This window comes from Taeniopygia guttata, chromosome Z (genome assembly GCF_048771995.1).
Source record: "Taeniopygia guttata chromosome Z, bTaeGut7.mat, whole genome shotgun sequence".
NCBI lineage: Eukaryota > Metazoa > Chordata > Aves > Passeriformes > Estrildidae > Taeniopygia > Taeniopygia guttata.
In genome coordinates this window covers 67,438,502-67,457,063 of record NC_133063.1, presented here as the reverse complement: position 1 = coordinate 67,457,063, position 18,562 = coordinate 67,438,502, and the positions used below count along the sequence as shown (strand labels likewise).

General features: G+C 38.2%; 2 protein-coding genes across 4 annotated transcripts in view; one reads left to right on the top strand and one right to left on the bottom strand.

Moving 5' to 3' along the window:
• The window catches only part of MRPS27 (mitochondrial ribosomal protein S27), a 42,458-nt gene extending 40,360 nt beyond the window's left edge, over nt 1-2,098 (bottom strand). Inside the window, exons 1-2 of the mRNA XM_002194777.7 lie at nt 1,967-2,098; nt 145-222 (exon numbers count right to left, since the gene is read on the bottom strand). Of these exons, the coding sequence (XP_002194813.2) occupies nt 145-222; nt 1,967-2,030 (142 nt within the window). The 5' untranslated portion in view covers nt 2,031-2,098. The remainder of the gene's footprint in view (nt 1-144; nt 223-1,966) is intronic.
• PTCD2 (pentatricopeptide repeat domain 2) lies at nt 1,458-16,931 on the top strand. 3 transcript variants are annotated; one of them, XM_030257562.4, is made up of 10 exons: nt 1,458-1,872; nt 4,576-4,668; nt 6,780-6,909; nt 7,685-7,802; nt 9,151-9,229; nt 10,601-10,692; nt 12,205-12,318; nt 13,726-13,800; nt 14,564-14,677; nt 15,777-16,931. In XM_030257562.4, the coding sequence occupies exons 2-10, from the start codon at nt 4,629-4,631 to the stop codon at nt 15,999-16,001; spliced, it is 987 nt and encodes a 328-aa protein (XP_030113422.1). In that variant the 5' UTR covers nt 1,458-1,872; nt 4,576-4,628; the 3' UTR covers nt 16,002-16,931. The 3 variants fall into 3 exon arrangements, with proteins under 3 accessions (XP_030113422.1, XP_030113419.1, XP_030113420.1); XM_030257559.4 differs by lacking the exon at nt 1,458-1,872 and adding an exon at nt 2,029-2,209; XM_030257560.4 differs by lacking the exons at nt 1,458-1,872; nt 13,726-13,800 and adding an exon at nt 2,029-2,209.
• Nucleotides 16,932-18,562: the final 1,631 nt, after the last annotated feature.

Here is an 18,562-nt window from a genome sequence, read left to right as displayed (position 1 = left end):
TTGAGTGCTTTTTGACACAGAAGCTCAGAAACATTGTTTCACACCATTTTTTATTTTGAAGGATTTACAAATAATAAGGTAGCCCAAAATGAGCTCAGGTTGTAATTAATTAGAAAAAGCGGAGACAAGAAACAAACTTCTCACCCAGATTATGCTCCTCTTTTTTTCTTTTTTCCCATTTTGAGCTGTCCACATAGGCTGAAGAAAGAAGATATCTTCGACCTAATGAGGAGAGAAATCACTATGTAAGCTGGGTTGCTTACACAACTCTAAACAAACATTTTATTAGGTACCACCTTCTTCTGTCGTATTTGCCAAGTGGAATGCATTAAACTGTCTTTATGTCAGTAACTATTAATGTAACTATTCAGATTCTTTATATGTGGATCAACTATTACTTTGTAATATTTAAAACTGAAAAGCTTTTCCCAAAAGCTCTTTTTCAGCATGAAACATGTATTTCCAAACCTAAACTTCGTATTTAAGAAAAGAACAAATTTGTAAAGGTAGAAAAAAACCTCAACAATAAAAGCAACTTCTTTGTGCATACAGACCTTCTTTATCAAATGTTAGCAATAAGCTAAATGTACATTAAAAACATAAGCAATAAGAAAAACCACACAAACATGCTTTTCCGTTGTTGCTGAATGGTTATTTCCACCTATAAAGGCATGTCTCACTGAAAATACTTTCATTTTTATAATTGCCACTCTTCCACATCCTATGAACTACAGACTCACTGAAATATCTTTGTAAGGTTTTTCTAAACACTCTTTGTACCACTGCTCAAGATGCTGTGCTAGCTTTTGAAAAAAAAAAACAGAAAATGCTTCAGTTGGAAGAATTTGTGTATCAGTCATAGATGATGAGGTCTTGAAAATGCATGAGGAACACCTTCGTTGAAGGAAGATACAGAAATACATGCAGAAAAATCACAGGAAATAATGTCATGAAATAAGAATATTTTAAAAAGAGATGTTACAATGCTATATAGAAGGCTTAGCAACTACTTCAAAGCCTGTACCCAAATACCTATCTACTAGCACTAAAAGTTTCGTTTCCCTTGTGAAACAATTTTTCCTTCTTATCACCCTTCTGACACACAATATACCCACACATCCTGCATTGAACTCTCATGAAACTATCATAAGAAGATTCAGAACACAGAATTCCAGACTTCAAAAATATGTACAACACTTTACTAAACAGTTAGAATAATAAAAGAAAAAAAAAGTACTTCTGGTTGGTGGCACTTCCTTTAGCAGTCTTTTTCCTTATGTTGATAAAAGAGACACGTAAAAAAATCGGGGGGTTTGGTGTGGCGGGCTTTGGGTTTTTAATTGTCTTTTTTTTTCGCTTCACAAATAAAATGCCATTCATTCACTGACAGCTAAGGAGGCCACTAGCCAGCACGAGGCGGTCCAGGGCAGCGTCCCGCAGCACAGGCCCCGGTGTGGGAGCGGCGCCGAGGCCGGGCCCGGGCGGCAGGGCCGGGCCGCCAGGACGCGGCACGCAGAACACGCGCCCGGTGAGGCGGGAGGCGCAGCAGCCGCCCACCGCCACCGCACCGCACCCAGCCTCAGCTCTTCCCGGCGGTCAGGTCTTTGGCTTTTCCAAAACATCAGCCTCGGCGGCGCCTCTGTCACCTCCGGTACCAGTTTTCCTAAGCACGCACTGCCGCGGGTTTGGCGGCCTCCCGCGCCATTCCGCGTGGCTTGCCCTAACCCAGACAGGCAGGTCGAGCTATGAAATCAATTACCTATTAAAAAAACAAACTGCGAGCGGCCTCCCCCGCTACATACTAGCCATTAAACGTCTTCTGAGCTATCCCCACTTCCACACGTGCACATAGCAGGAGATGAAGAAGGAAAGGTGAGTAAAGTCCCTACGCAACACCCCGTCCTTGCTCATGCGGCGACCAGGACGGCCAGCGCCGCGCCCCCCGCCCCGCCAGCAGCGCACCGACCTGGGGCCGCGCCGAGGGCGCTCCCGCTGCAGAGCACGGCGCGCCGGAGCCCGGGGGCGGCCATGGCGCCGAGGCCGGAGGAGGCGGGCGGCGGAGCGGGGCCGCTGCGGGCGCCCCGCCCCTCGGCCCGGCCGGCTATGGCGGCGGTGCTGGCGGGCGGCTCCGGGCGGGCGGCGCGGCAGGCGGCGCGGCGCTCGGCGGTCCAGCCGCCCACCGCGGGCGGCTGGGGCTGCGCTCCCGGAGGTACCGCGGCTTGTGCGGCGGGGGTGGGCGGCGGGATGCGCGGCCGGGGCGCGGGGCTAGCGGAGTACTGCAGCTCCGGGCAGGCCCACCCGCCCTGCCGGCTCTGTGCCCGACGGGAGCTGTAGTTCTGCGCGGATGGCCGGCTCGGCGCGGGGTGTTGTGGCGGGCGGCGCCGCGGATTGTGCTGCGGTGGACAGGCCGAGCTGGCGGCAGGGGTGCCCTCCGGAGAGAGACATCACAGAATCGGTGAAGCAGTCACGTAATGGCCTGGGTTGGAAGGGACCTTAAATATCATCCACTGCGTGCCATGGGTCACCTTCCGCTAGACCCCATTGCTGAGAGCCCCATCCAGCCTGGCCCCGAGCATGTCCAGGAATGTTAGATCCACAGCTTCTCGAAGCACCTTATTCCACTGTCTTCCACGCTCCCAGTATATAATTCCTTCTTCATATGTTACCTAAACCTATTCTCTGATCAAAACCTTTCACTCTAGTCGAATGCTATTCCCACGTGGCTTAGCACTACACGCCCTTGTGCCCGTTGCACTCCAGCTCTTGCAGGCCCCACTGAAAGGCTACACTAGGGTCACCCAAGAGATCAGTGTTAATCAGCATATCCCCTGCTTGCTACTGTCAGGATATTACATTAAAAAAAAAAAAAAAAAGCCAAACCAAATAAACATGCAGCTTCATAAATGTCTATTTATTCTGGGAGGACGACAGCCTTATCCAGACCCTGGGTTTCAGAGATAAGGAAGAAGGGGCACATGGAAAAGAGGTGCATGGCAGAGGGCTCCCCAGCCTGGGCCCTGGCTGGGCTCTTTGTCCTGCTGTGCCAGCAGTGCACAGGTTACACCTCTGTCATATCCCTCAGAGACATGGAGACCACTCTCTCTGAGTGGTGTTCTGCCCATCTCCTTCAGGGACTGCCATTTAGAGGGTTGCAGTGTGCCTGACCTTAAGCAGCTTGGTCGAGTTCTCTGGAATAGTCTGCACTACCTGCACATGCCAGCTGTCATATTCATCTCCCTCCTTTTCCTTGGCAGACCCTATGGTTTTGAAGCATTTCTGTAACACTCTAAGATATGAGTCTAAGGAAGCAGTACAATTCAGAAAATTGAATTCAAAAAAGATAAAATTCTGCTGCCCTAATCTCTGTATTGACACTGACCACTGAGAGTCCATGATGTGTGGTGCACTAGTCCCACCCCAAGCACAAGCAAAATTTCTGCACCAGCTTTGAAGAGGCCCTTGACAAGAATGGTCTTTCAGTGGTAGACCAGCAGAGATCTGTGGAAAGGAAATGGCAGTGTAATACAGGTCAATTTCATGCTGAATAAAATGTATTTGTTTACCCCTTGGAAGTGTTTCATTTAAATTTAATGGATAAATGTGCCTTTTAATGGATTTTTTTTTCTTCAGATTTTATGAAGTTTGTCATTATCATGCTTCACTTGCTTAGAAAACAAGCATTTTTATTTATATGGCCAGTTACATTTTCCTAGGGATATGCAGAATGAGAATAAGCAACCTTACTCAGTTCAGTACTTACTCTTATGCTTTCATGGTTAGAATAATTCCTTATAAGCCAAAGCCTTAAAATATTAGATTGTAGCACTGTAAGCTGTTATTGTGACTCTCTGTTACAAAGTCAGTAGTTGCAAATAAAAATCATCTGGACACCTGTTTTTGTGACAGCAAAAAGTTGTCAAATAGCTTTTGTATGATGCTTGTTTTAAAGCAGCTTGCAACACAATACAGTTGAAGTCAGCACCCAAAGTTATTTTGACATTCTAGACTCAGTGACTGTCTTACCTCTGATGTCTGTACTGCAGCAGAACATTACTAGGTCTCCAGAGTGTTGCAATCCAAATAATACACTTGTTTGTTTTATGGATATAAAAAAATAAGCTTCTTGTGACTTCCTGCTGCATTTGGAATTTCCAGAATGTTTCATTTTATAGTAGCAAGGACAGCACTTGTGGGATAAGCAAGTTGTGCCATTTGTGAATTGTGGAATACAAAGGAAAAGAAGACAAATCCTTATAAAAGTGTAAAGGAGGGAGCAGGAATTTTTTGCAGAATCTTCTTGTACTTTGGCTTAGTGGAGAGGAATGTGGCCTCTAGTTTTTCTTTTGCACATCCAATAACTAGATACTTCATCCTTGTACACATAAGCTCTGGAAATATGACATATTATTTGGGTTCTTTTGTCAGTGATGTGAGTAACTGCAGGTTTTGCATAGTGTTCTATCCCAGTGGTCTGGCATCTCACAGTTGTCCATAATTCGTACATGCTAGGTTCTGTACTATTAAATCATACAATGTAACATAAAACTCTACCTTCCTCTTTTTTTCTTATGGCAGGGAAGCGGTGTCTGCTAACAGAAGAAGATATAAAGTTACAAGAATTTCAGCAGATGAAAGTGGCAATTAGAAATGAGCTTCATGGCAATAAAGGTACACTGTTTATTTCATAGTTACCACTTTAGCATGAGTCTTAGGAAACAAACAGTCAAAGTCATAACAATATGACACCAATTGACCTCACTTAAAAAAATAAATTATGTCTTCCTCTTGCAAATATTTTGTACTTAATATTATTGGAAGATGTGAGGCTTTGTAGAATGAAACAAGTATGACACAGAAAGTTAACACAAAGCTAAATAGTTACCTTACTATCCAGAAAAGGGCTTTCACAGTAATTTTTTTTAATTCTGCTCCCTAAATTTTGTTAGCATATTTTTAATTTTTTTTTGTCTAATATGCATTCTCACTTGTACATCTGATTCCAAATGATATATGCTACTCAGAATATGAAAAACAAATTCATGTTTTCCAAATGAATGTAGGAGCAGGATCAGTGGATTTTTTTTTCTGATTTTGTCATGCTATTTAAAATGTATACAAATTCCTTTCTTTAAGAAACATAAATATAAACATGAAGCTGCCCTCCTTATTTAAGAAAAGCAAGGTAAAACTCCTGGTTTACCATGCGTGTGTGTGCTAGTGATAGAAACTGACAACTGTTCCAAAGGTTGTTGCTAATTTTAAGGGGAGACAAATAATCTGATCTAGCTTTATATAAACCCTTTTTTTACTTCCCTCTTGTGGGACAGAGAGGGAAGTAAAATCTTCCTTACATTTTTTCTATATCAAGTAGTATTTAAATTGTATAATTTTGAGACATAATATCATTATATTTTGCTGGGATAATGATATCATAAGATCACAGTTTATTCATCCTGTACTTGAAAAACATTGTACTGGGGATCAGTCATTTCTGCTAAAGCAGGTTAGTATAAGCCAAATATTTTGCTTCATAGATCACAGTTGACCCTCTGGTTTTGTGTAAGCTGTATTCTTTGAAAACTAATGAAAACATTGTTCCAAGCACCTATTTGTCTGTATGTGTGCGTGGTTTCTGTGTTGAGTATTTAATGTTATACTTCAAAGCTAAAAGAAGTAATTATGGTTGGTAATAAACTTGATTTAGAAAGTTTAGGGAAAAGCAGTAATAACTGTTATACACAATATATAATAGCTATTATTTATTGTTGTTATGAGGAAAGTATTAACTACAATTATTTTACAGTAGTTACAATAGTTATACTATTAGCTACAGCAGTTATACAGTTAGCTAGAATAATGTAAATACAGTTGAGATCCCAAATATTTTTGAAATTCCTGCACACCTTTGAACACATCACAGCCATTATATGTGCATACTTGTACATACGCATTTGTCTGGCTTCACAGGCTTCAATTCTGCACTTCAGTCTTTAGTAAGGACTTGTGCTTGCATGTTGCCACAGATGCGTATTAAGTAACTGTACACACTGTTCTCTGAGGTGCCTGCTTTGTACCCCTTGGGAAGAGCAGTGACCCAGCAACTGCTGCAGAAAAGTTCATTTCCCAGCCCAAGATGCTGGCAGCACCATGAGAGGAACAGAGCTGCTAGGTGGTACATGTGATTTTAATCTTGGCTGTATCTGAGTTAGAGGCTTAAAATTACCAACTGAAGGACTAGTCATTCTGCTTGATTTGTCATAGGAAAATGTGCTGGATGGAGAAGCCTCTCTTTTGGAGTAGAAGGGTAGCAACTCCAAGTTTATGGCGATTTAAAGGAATAGGTAGATTATGTATGAAATCTTTGTGTGTTCGTCATCTGTGAGGAATTTAAGTCTTCTGTCTGAACAGTATTGAGTAGAAGTTCTTGTGGTCAGTTGAATGCTGAGTGGAAATGGTTTTTCTTGCTTGCTTGCCTTTTAGAAAAAGAACATAAAATGTCACTAAACTTTGTTGCTTGTTAAAATTTTTGCATTACCTGATATGCCCCATAACATATATAGTGAAATTAAGTTCACATTAGGCATCTCCTTGGTTTTCTAAGTCTGACATAACCTCATGGGGACATATTGAACATACTTGACCGCTAGAAGTTTTATGCAGTTTTCTTGGTGAAAAAACAAGAGTTCTGCTTCATTGAGTCTCCATGTTTCAGGTACTAAGTATGTAATTCAGGTAATGGAATTGTCTATAGACTGCTGTTGTATGTGTTTTATTTTCAGATCAATACTTTAAAAATATTAAAGAAAAACTAAAGAAAAATGGAATCATTCTCAGAAATGAATTAAAAAATTTGCTGCATTTATGTCAGACTTCATCTGATGTGGAACTAGCCAGAAAAATTATTTACAGGTATTTTTAACAATCCAGGTAACACTCTTTTCTGTCTTTATCTTTTTGCTTTTATTAGATCATCCCAGGCTATATCTGCAGTTGAGGTCTTGACTTAATGCATAGTTAATATGCATAGTTAATCCCTTCATTTAAGGCTGTATCTTTATTTAAGCGCTTTGGATGTTCCAACCCTTTAGAGACTCTCAAGTCAAAGGAGAGTTAAGTTACAGGAGCGAAGTGGTGTCCTACAGTATGGTGAACCAGAGAGAAAAATTATCCCACAGCTGCGAGGTGGAGGTGTTCTGGGGCATTCCAGCCAAAACATGCCTGGTTATAAACTGGCCTGCAACCAGTAATCAGTAGCTGAAGGTTTTGTGAATGAAAACTTTCCCAGCAAATACAATATAGGGACTATAAAGAAAACGAAATGCTTTATCTTTTCATTGAGGTACTGCTGCTAAAATAAATTGGTGCAACTTCCTTTGCTGTTGTCCCATGAATAGAAGGTAAAGTAGCTCAGAATTTTAAAGGCAGAGACCCATTCTATTATTTATTCAATGAATACTACTTTATTGGTAGTAAAAGAGATTATTTATTACAAATTAATTTATTTGTTTGATCAAAGCAATAGTTTTCCTTAAAATTGATTTCCTGTTACCTATAGATCTTTGGCTGATGCAGCTAGGAAAGTGTGCCTCTTTCATTGTACCTACAGATCTGGCTGTCTATTTAAAGCTGTTCTCCCTTGGCAAATTCCATGCCCTATGTGATTAATTTTTAATCTTTCCCATAGGTATCATGAACAGAATAGAATCAGAGCCTTACATAATTTTAAATTTGGTCCACTCTTTATGAGGCTGTGTTATGAGCTAGACCTTGAAAGAACTGCAGTAGAACTTATCAAAGATCAGGTAATTTCCCTGTATATATATTAAACATATTGTTGTTCTTATTATTAGTCAAATATGAGTAATGGTATGCTACACATGAGCCTTGCATGAGCTGATAGACTTGAAGATGTGTTGCAGTAACAAAGATGTTTATGACATTAATGTAGGTTTGCAGATTGCATGGTTTTTTTTATTTTAGTACAGTAATTAAAAGGAAATTAAATATTAGTTTGATTAGTAACTTTCTTTTATTTCTGTATTACTGCATCATTTGAATAAAAATTGAATAAAAAGTATTGATGAAAGAATAATTATGTAAATGAATACAGCTGATGCATGTTTTCCTGCCTCCTGTGTTGCATTAAATCATTCTTGGAAATGAGCACTTGTAAGTTTTTCTGTGGTAGTCGTCTGAAATTCCTTGGATTACTTGTACCAACCGGTTCACCATGTTACTCTGTACTTCAGTCTCTCTCTGAACACTGTAGAGGTAGTGTGATACTCATCAGCTCAGGAATTTGGCCATTTAGTGCTGAAGAAACTGAAGGACTTTCTCCCAAACATTTCTAAAATTCTGTGTGGCATAATATCTTGCTATTATGGCAAGATAATAACTGTGTGCAATAATGTTGTGACTTCAAAAATCTCTGGCAGCCAATGAAAATCTCACTGATATTAATTCATTAAGGCATGAGATATGTCTAGCCAGAAATGGGAGAAGTCTTGTTACTATTCTTAAGTTAGGCATGTATAAGAAAGAGCATATGTAGTTTCTATTAAGGTTTGAGGTTTTTTTAATTGAGATCTGTAGCATTAAGACAGGAACTGCTGTACTTATAGTACATAGTAACTGGTACAGTAACACTTCTCCAGATTCTGCTGCAGAAGCTCAATACCTCTGATATTTTATTTGTCCATTTCCAACATACAGTGTTTAGTGTCCTAAAATTTTATTCCTCTCTCTTCTGGTACTCTTACCATCATCACTCAAGCTCTTATACTAATAATTTGATATTGTGATTAGCGAAAAATTAATTCAACTTCATGGTGGTGGTACTTGACTCCAAAAGATATTGTTCATCAGCTGCAAATTGCCAGTGACTTCTGCTTTCGTTGACTTAAAGGTCATTAAAAAAAATTTATAGTGGGACTCCCTGGGAAATTTCTGTGTAATTTTAGTGAGCTTTTGACCCTAATGAGTCACTGGTATTTTAGACATCATTTGACAGAGAGACAGACAGTCAGAGAGAGTTAAATGCTGAACTTGTAAAGATTAGACTTATTCCAGTAGTAAGACCTGCTAAATGCTGTGCACAGTAAGACTCTTCACTGCCCTGATTTTTTTATGTTTGCTCTATTTCCTCTCCAGAATTTGCATGGTTTTTTCTCAGACAGTACATCATTCCATATTTTGATGACTATGTTGTTTAAAAAGGGCCATTTTGAAAGTAAGTACTGTATTTGCTAAGGCAAAATAATTTTGGGGAAAATGCTTCTCACTTTAAGTGGTGTGCGTATATACATATATATATATATGTGTGTATATACATATATATATATATATATATCTGTGTGTGTGTGTGTATGTATTTGCTGATTGGCTATGGTTTTAGATGGCCAAACATGCAAATGTGTTGCATTGTAGTGTGTAATAAAAATAGTAGGGTCTATTTGTTTCATACTCCCCAAGAATTCTTGCCATTCAAGTTCCACAGAACTGTTGTTATCCAAGAGAGATTTTCCCCCCAAACCTTCATCACTGAACTGTTACTTTTCTTTGCTTCATAATTTCCCATAGCATTTTTTCTACTGTGTTCAAAATCTGAATAGCTTTGGAATGTTAATTTCCTCAAAATTTTTTTCTCTATTCTGCATTTGTATCAGAGCAAGGAAGAGTACCTTTCTACTTGTGTTCTCTCTCAGAGTGGCTACTGCAATGTAGAAGTCCAATGCTTCAAATCAGCTTGGCCCTTTATGAAGATGAGGAGAAATCATCTGACCTAATTTAAAAGACTTCCATGAGAACACCTTAAAGCTTTTCAAGCAAATCCCTTTATTTGATATTTGTTGAAGACATAACAGCTGGTCTCTTTACATTTGGCAAATTTAAGTCCAGCAGTTGTCCTAAAAGTTGCTACTGGGCCACTGCAAAAGAAACCTAGATCGGCACCTAAATGCAGAACTAGAGAACACAGTCTTAAGCTGTGCCAAGGGAATTATGGGTTGGATATAAGGAAAAAGTTTTTTACAGAAATGGTGATAAAGTATTGGAATGGTTTGCCTGCAGAGATGGTGTAGTCACCATCCCTGGATTTGTTTAAAAAGAGACTGGATGTAGCACTCAGTGCCGTAGTTTAGTTGAGGTGTTACAGCTGGGTTGGTCTCGATGATCATGAAGGTGTCTTCCAACTTAGTGATTCTCTGAATTCTGTGATTCAGCATTGTGAAATTGACTATATGGGTTATTGAGCAGATGTTGTGTAGTTTGCCTACAGTGGTGGAAGCTTTCTGGGCAGTTAGGAACAGTGAGGGTGGCTTTGTCAAATATATAGAATTTAGTTTTAGATTTTCACGTAAAAATAATTGAGGAATAAGGCCATGTGCTAATGTAAACTGAAATCTTCCTTGCTAAGTTGAAAGAGATCCAAATTACACTGAATTAAACTTTTTGAATTTTTCAAAGAACAGATTTCGGTTTACATTCATATTTTCAAATAAACTTATTGAACTCATACCTCATTGAATTGTTTCTTCTTTTCAGTTACGAGAGGTACAGCCTTAAATTTATGAAGTGAGTAACACTAACATATTTTTGATAGGTGCTTTGGAAGTTCTGGTAGAAATGAAAAAACAAGGTATACCTTTCAACAAAGAAACCTATCTACTTGCAGTTGCAATATGCTATAAACTGGTAAGTATTGTGAATGAAAAAGTGTTTGAAATGCCTTCTGTATCTCTTTCCTTTTTTTGGATTTTAAATTTTGGAATTTTTGGGGTGTTTCCATATTTTCCCTGTCATGATTTTGTATCTAGTGCAAGTATTTAAAAATTACGCAAGTCCTAATGTGCTTCATCTTGCATGATATGATGCACATATATTGTTTCCCATACAAACTAAAGTGACAAAGCGAATCTCTAAGAAGTTGCATGGAAATGAGCATTAGGGAACACATTTAGTACAGCCTTTGATTACCTATGATTACCTTAGAGTATTCTTTCTCTGTGATGTTTGTATCTCTTCAGACAATACACTTTGCTTCAGCCTCAGTATTGCTTTGATAGTCTCATTTCCTTAAGGCTTATACATGATATGTTCTATTTGCCAGACACTCCCCATCCATTTCTCCCCTCCCCCTACAAGCAGTCTTGAACCATTTCTGTGATTCTACACAAATTTGACAAGGAATAGAGTTGTAATCTGTTCCCTACCCTCCTGATGAAAATGGACAGCTGAATGGAGAAAAGAAGCATAAATTAATGCCTTGAGGCAAACAGGCAGCCCCTTGAGCTTACCTGTATGTTTCGCTGAAAGAAAAAGAGCATGAGCATGGTAAGAAGCTAGAATATGTCAGTGAGTGTTTTCTTATAACTGTTTCCTTTTCATAGCAAAATCTTCCTCTCCAGATTTGAGTAAGTTCTGCTGTTTGAAATTTTAATGTGAACCTTTCCCAAACTCATTTGGAAACTCTTCTTCCATTTCCTCATCTTTATAAAGACGCTAGCCAGGAAAAAAATTATACCACTAGACTGAACCTCCTCAGGTTTCTCAGTTATAGCCTAAAATGGAACCTCAGCAGTAGTTTATATAGTAGGGTTTTTTTTATAGTAGTTTTTCTGAAATTCTCAGTTCCAATGAGTTAAGCTGCCTTTAGGTCTGCTGTAGCTTCTTTCTTAAAATGTTCGCAAGTTTTTTAACGTGGCCTGCTCTTAGAACGCTGTGATCCAAGATATGTGCAACATATGTTCAAAGCTTAGAAAATGTTGATTTTCAGTTACTAGCTAATGTAGCTTTTATAATAAAGTAACAACAAAAATTAATCTTCCTTCCTAATTTAGAAATTATTTGAAAGTGAAAATGAAAATGTCTCTTTGTTTAGGATACTGCTGGGACTATTTCATCTGTTGCAGAAGCCCAGGTAGTTAGGGCAAGGTGTACTTGTTAAAATAATAGAAGTTATTTTTACCCTCCTGTGACCTCTGTCACTTTGAATATCATATTGTTGTGTTTATGTGAATATCATATCATTTATGTTGTGTTTCTCAAAAAGAGCTGCACAGAATCTGCTTGGTTGGGTTCAGATACATATTGCCTTTGTGATTTTATGTTGACTTCTGAATACCTTCTGGATATGATTGCAAATGCTTATAGTCCTTTCAGGTAACCAAAATAACAAGCACAACTTCCTGTGATGTTTCCATGCAGGGCAACCCAGAGTCTTCCAAAATCTCTGTGAGACTGCTTGAAGAGGCACAGCTAAAAGGTGACATGATACCACTGCGAGCATACTGCTTTGCAATGGCAACTGCTCTCAAGCAGGTACGGTCTCTTTGATTTTGATTGTGCCTGGGTCTCTGCAGAGAGAGAGAGAGATACTCTCTGGTTTTGTTGTAGACGGATAGTGAAAGGAAGCTAACATCGAGAAAGCATAACTATCTAATAGCTTCAAGTATTGGAACTTTTAGGCTCCTGAAATAGTAGGATTATAGACAATACTCACACAAACTGAATATGAAAGTTTCTAAATCTAAATGTATGTCTCAAGTCTAATGCACACATATTTTGTGATAATACCATCTAGAACATTAAAAAATTACAGAGTTAGGCCAGCAGGTTAGGTGTCACCATGGATCTAGTCCTGTAGATATTGCCACTTAGTGATAATTTCCTTTAAATAGAATTAAAATGATAATTTAAGGTATTTGTGCAATCATCTTTTAGATGTTTGTCTTGGGAGGAAGACTCAAAGGCTTTGATGTGTACTTTGCTACTGCTGGGGAGATGGTCTCCACAACATGTTTCTGCCCAGGGTGGTTTTTCATTATTTCATATGCCTAAGTACTGGTATGAAGAGGCTCTGACGCAGCACAGGGTGAAAAGTGGAGCAGGAGAATAACTATTAGGAAATCATAAAGTTTGGAATAAAGTTTAGAAGAAAGTTTGGATTTTCTCTGCCATTAATTTGTGTATGCAGCTTGGGTGTGTCCTGAACCTTCTCTGTTTCATGTTAAAATAGAGGTTAGAGACGCTGGAAGTGCTATAAATTTGATCTTAATCACAAATTTGCATGAATAGAGTAGAATTGTTAAAAGTTTATTTGCACTCTGTGTGAATGTAGACACTGAAAAACAGCATAATTGAAATAAATTTATTCACGTGTACAATGACATGATAAAATTCTTGTTTTGCAAATGGAATAATGCTCCACATTACATTTAATTGTTCTTTAAGCTGAATGAATTTTGTCAGCACTCCTTGCTGAAAAGAGATGTTTCTTGATCCCAAGTAACATTGCTTGGTCTAGTAAATGCCAGTGTAACATTTACTGTCTATTCAAATCAATTGATGACATAGATACAGTACTAAAAATGTGTATGTCCAAAAGGTTAGAAGGGCTGGGCAATAACATATGGTGCATTTCATTAGTCTGACGTGTTGATCTGAGCATGTGTGTAAACCTTCCATTTTTCAGGGGATCTCATGCTCAATGGTGGTTACATGTGACAAACAAAGAGTACTAAAGAGCCAGATGACATGGGAACTCCAGCATGGGGTATTCCTTTTGCAGGCTGGGTGCTGTTTGCTGTCTGTGGGTCTTGGTAAAGGGGTTCTAGATGCTGCATTGTGATTCATTGAAGAGTTGTGAAGGGCAGTTGTGCTTCTTTCATTGTGCAAGTTTCTGACACATGTATGACTATTTTTTTATTATTTATGATTCCTTCACAGAATGATGTAGCACAAGCCAAATTTTATTGTTCCCAGATAATGAGAACAGAGAACAAACTATACAATAATCTTAAAGTAAGTATGCTTGCCTTGTATTAAAATCTTGCAGAGTATGCTCCATTGGCCAATAAACTCCCAAGTGCAAAGTAATAGAAGACCAGCCTCTTACTGGCACAGGCTTCTGTTGGTAGTGTTGCTGAATTTGTTTTTGAGCCAACAGACAATTTCTTTCAGTTGGATGACTACATTCTGAATTGTTAACAATCTCCACTCACTTTTTAAAATCACTTCCTACCATAGGTGGGAATGTAAAGTAGGCCAATCCTACATCTGTGAGCATAGACCCATGAACAATTTCTAGTTATGATTTTTGCTTTTTGGCTGCAAAAGATTTAAAAAACACAGTTCCAAGTAAATGCTCTGCCCATTTCAGGCCTCCTTCATCCCTGCACACCATATCCACACATGTACATATAAGAATTATTTTCTTTAGTCGTGCAGTCTACAATCTGAGAGAAAGTCTGCATGTGCCATGTAAGTGGCCTCTAAACTATGGTGAAAACCACTTTATTCAAGAGCAAGTAGTATAACTCCATCAAAGGAGCCTGCTTCAAGCCTCACCCTTCCTTTCCAGGTCCCAGCTGGTAAAAAATGGCAAACATTTCAAGAAATTGCTAATTCCATCTCTTTCTTTGCATTGGATGTATTTTTCTTGGTTCACTGTCTCGAAATGTATTTTGCCCTCCTTTGCTTCATGTCCTCCTCAAGCACTTTTGTAAAATTTTGCATTCTTATGATATGAACTATTTGTGTGGTGTGTTTTTATTTTATTTTTAAGGTCCTTGTCCAGCTCAGATCTGGTTTGCTAAAAGAAGTAATAAATACATTAGAGGCAGCGGTGGAAGCAGATACTCCTCCCTTTGTGAAAAGAACTCAGTTTTCTGAGCAGGTGGTAAGTATACAGTGGTGAGAGAAGGTTCATGGTACTGGGCTAAGCCATGACTCTGGTGGATCACCTACAGCACTTCACGTGCCTGAGTTCACCCTGCTCTAGTTGTCTGGGTTCTGATGCATTCTGAGGCCAAAGCAGTTCGCTGGCTTCCTCTACTCTTGGACAAAACACTTAGCTATTTGCTTCATTTTTTATTCCAGATCTTGCTTCTAGAAGCTCGTATTTCATCTGAATGTAGGTGACACTTTCCCTAGTAGCGTTAAATAATGTAATTTCTTGCCTCCCATGCTATTTTCATTTCATATGAAATGACAATAAAGTTTCTGGTAGCAGCAATATTGTTAGGTTGGTAATTAATTAATAACTAATATGCAAAATAATAAATATTAGGAGAAGGGGAGGGCCAGCCTTTCAAAATGTAGCCTAAATATATTAACTGCTGTGTTGAAAAGAAATTCTTTAAGCAGCAGTTTGTTTAGTAAAGTCGTTGCAATAAACATTGCACGTGTTAGTGTTATATTTTTACTTTGTTTGGGAAATTTTTAGCTGTCAAAAGAAGACTAAGCATTAGTCTTCACTGTCCTCTTCCACAAAACTTTATTGATAATAATATTTTTTAAGGGATTTACCTAACACTTGAGCTCATACTCTTATGTATAGCAAACAGAACTTCTCAGTCTTCTATTGTCTGAATTTTATGGAATTGTACTGTCCTGTCCATTTACAAATATACATCATAATAATTAGAATTGTGCTGATCTGGAAAGTAGATTACAGGAAGCAATTGTGTTTCCTGGATTTAAATAGAAAATAATTGTGTTTGTCTGTACTAGGACTGAAAATAGGATTGTACAACTCTGAGGAAGTTTTAAATCTAATAAACTCTCTTTAATAGATAAACAGTGTCTTTCCACCATTTTGTGGTGATGCATAATGTACTCTTCATAAAATCCTTATCTTAAGAGTCATTGCCTTAGCCACCTATCTTACACTATGTACTTTATTTTTTTTAATACCAGTTATTGCTTTTCTTCAGTGTGGGGGTAGAATGAGAATCCACTTACTGAACTGTAACAATCTGTCATTTTCTATTCCGCAGCTGGCTACAGTCAGGGAAAAGATGGAAGAGAGCCCTGACCTTTCTGTCAAATTAGGAAATATTTATACGAAACTACAAGCTTCAGGACAGATAACTATGTGCACGCTGGAAGACATGCTTTTCCAGATTCCTAGTTCGAAGAAGATGGCTGCAAAGCTTTTGAATCAGAAACAATTGGGCTGTCCGGGTGCTAATCCACTTTGGTCAAATCTGTTGTTAGGATAGCTCAGTGTTTGATGCCAAACTGAACTGCTGATAGCAACTCTTATAATCCAGGTTCAAATAAAATGCCTTTTTCCTTTTTCACACAGTGAGCAGTTTTAAGTTATTTGTATAAAATTTCATTTTAAGTACAGATCGTGTAGCTTCCATGTTTCGGTTTTAATCCTGAAAACAAGCTGTGACAGTGGGTATTTGTGTGCTGTTCAGAAATGGAAGTGATAGAAAGGCTTGACTTTTTCCTTAGGCTCTTGTTAATAGTTAAAATGCTGTTACAAAGTAGATGGAATTTCATGTAGGTGAAGAATAATAGGAAGTGTGTATCACACTTCTGTGAATCCTGTGTACCCTTTTTATGATAAGTACTACATATATTAATCTAAAAACACAGCTATTACTTTTTCTGTAATATTGTGTAGTATGTAATTCCACATGTAGTTTTCCCTTTGTTGAATATTCTTCCAACATTTCTAATACTATGTGGACCCTTGAGAAGTTCTCAGTCTTTTCTCCACAAATAAATTTGATACGAGATTTGTAATGGCTACTTGCCATGTGGCAAGCATTAGTGGCAAAAAAATTAAAGGAATTAATACTGTTCAGTTTACTCTGTTTGTATGGACAGGAAAACCATCTGGTGTCAGCCAGTACAATCAGGACAACTGTTTGGTGTTAAAATGTATAAATGCCACATTTTTAAAGGCTATCAAATACAGTTTGACACATTTAGTCTTACACAGCAAATGTATAAGGTCAGTTCTGTTTAATTTCGTAACTTGGCACTTTAAAACTTGTGTTAATTGCAATAAGTTGTTGCATCCTAGATCTGTGCATGTGTGCTTGTTCATTCTAATCAGAATTGTTTAGCTTCCTAACTAAGGCTATATCCTACCTGCAACTGAAGTAATCATAACTTTAATTAAAATTGTGAAAATATTTGAGGTTTTCCATTCTTTTTTTCTCTTGACTACTTTTTTTCTTGAGGTTATTGTTTTCTTGAGGTTTATTTGTAAGTTGATTTTTTTTTAAGAAATAACATCTTTGTTTTGAAAAAGAAAGGAGATGCACTTGACCAAGAGTACTTCAGTAGAAGAGGAAAACAGGGATTTAAGATTAAAGGATAGGTTTAACAATACACACACAATTCGAATATTGGCTGTTGCTCTAGAAGTGTTGTAGAAGACTGCTAACATTTTCCCTTAGATAAAAAAAAGCTGGGAGAAATAAGGAAGATTAATATTTATGCATCTGATTTTGAACTGTGCCTAATTTGTGTCATACAAGTCCCAGGGTCTGTTACTTAGGTAATCTTGGATTTGGGTGATTATTTATGGATTCATCTTTTGGTGCATCAAGATTCGAAGCACATTGACTTTTGTGTTGAAGACTCTTCTGTCTGATGCTTAGTTGGGTGTGCTAAGGTGGTGTTGAATCCTGGTATCCCAGCCCCCAAGATCAGGAACCCAAATTTGTCTAAAGATTAGCAAATACTTAGGGGTTTTGCTAGATTAGAGTGGCTGGAATGTCAAGGGTTGAATTGCTAGACAGCTTTCATGGAGAAAGCCTCAGAAAATAGGATGAGCATTGGTACTGGAATTGATACTCAATTTTTATCAACGATGAATCTTGAACTCAAAGAGAAGTCAACATTCTTAAAATCAATTAACTTTATTTTTAAAAGTCTGGAAAAAAAACCCAAGGCATTTACATTTCAAAATGAATTGCTGCATTTTTTTCTCTAGGTTTCACAGCAAGAGATTCTGTAGGAAGCTACTTAATATTTTATGTGTTATAAGTAGCTATGGTGAGGATCTGAGAGTTCTTTGGGGTGTTCTTGTATGGAAAAGGATTGCTCTTTATCATACTCAGATGTTCTTCCTCCAGTAAAATGAAACATGAGTTTTGTTCAGGTCCTTGCACTGCAGCAGCCTTTTGGAACAGTGATCTAGGAGACAGCAGATGGCGTTTCTTGACCATGCTCTTCTGCCAACATTATTTCCAGGGATGGCCTGCAGTGTCACTTACGTAAGGCCAGGGCAGAATGAATAGTTTGCTCTATATTTAATGTGTGCCTTCTTAAAATGGAAAATCCAGGCAACAGAAAGCTGCCTTGAATTGTTTGTAATGGCTGGCAATGGCTGCAAACATGGAGTTTTACAGCACTTGTTTTGAAATTTACAGCATTTATTGAAATAACTCGTCTTTGTTAATGATCACAGTACAGTGTGAACAGTACTCTGTGGAAATTCTAATCAATGACCTAGATGACAGGCTGTTGATGTTGCTTCTTGTACACCAATGCCAACTATTAATTCTTACATTGCTATACCTATAAGAGAAAGTTGGATGCCTTTTCTTAATTGAATTTTAAAAGCATTCATTTTTATATTCAGATAGGATCTGGAGTATATGCATTCTTCAAAGGACTGACATTCCTCTGCTGTAGATGCTTCTGCTTTTCTCCATGAGTTAACACTTTGTTGTTTTTCATATTTCTTTCTGCGAACATCTTGAGTCTTGGAGAGGAAGGTTCACCTTTTTTTGTGTGCTTCTCCCAATTTAATTTT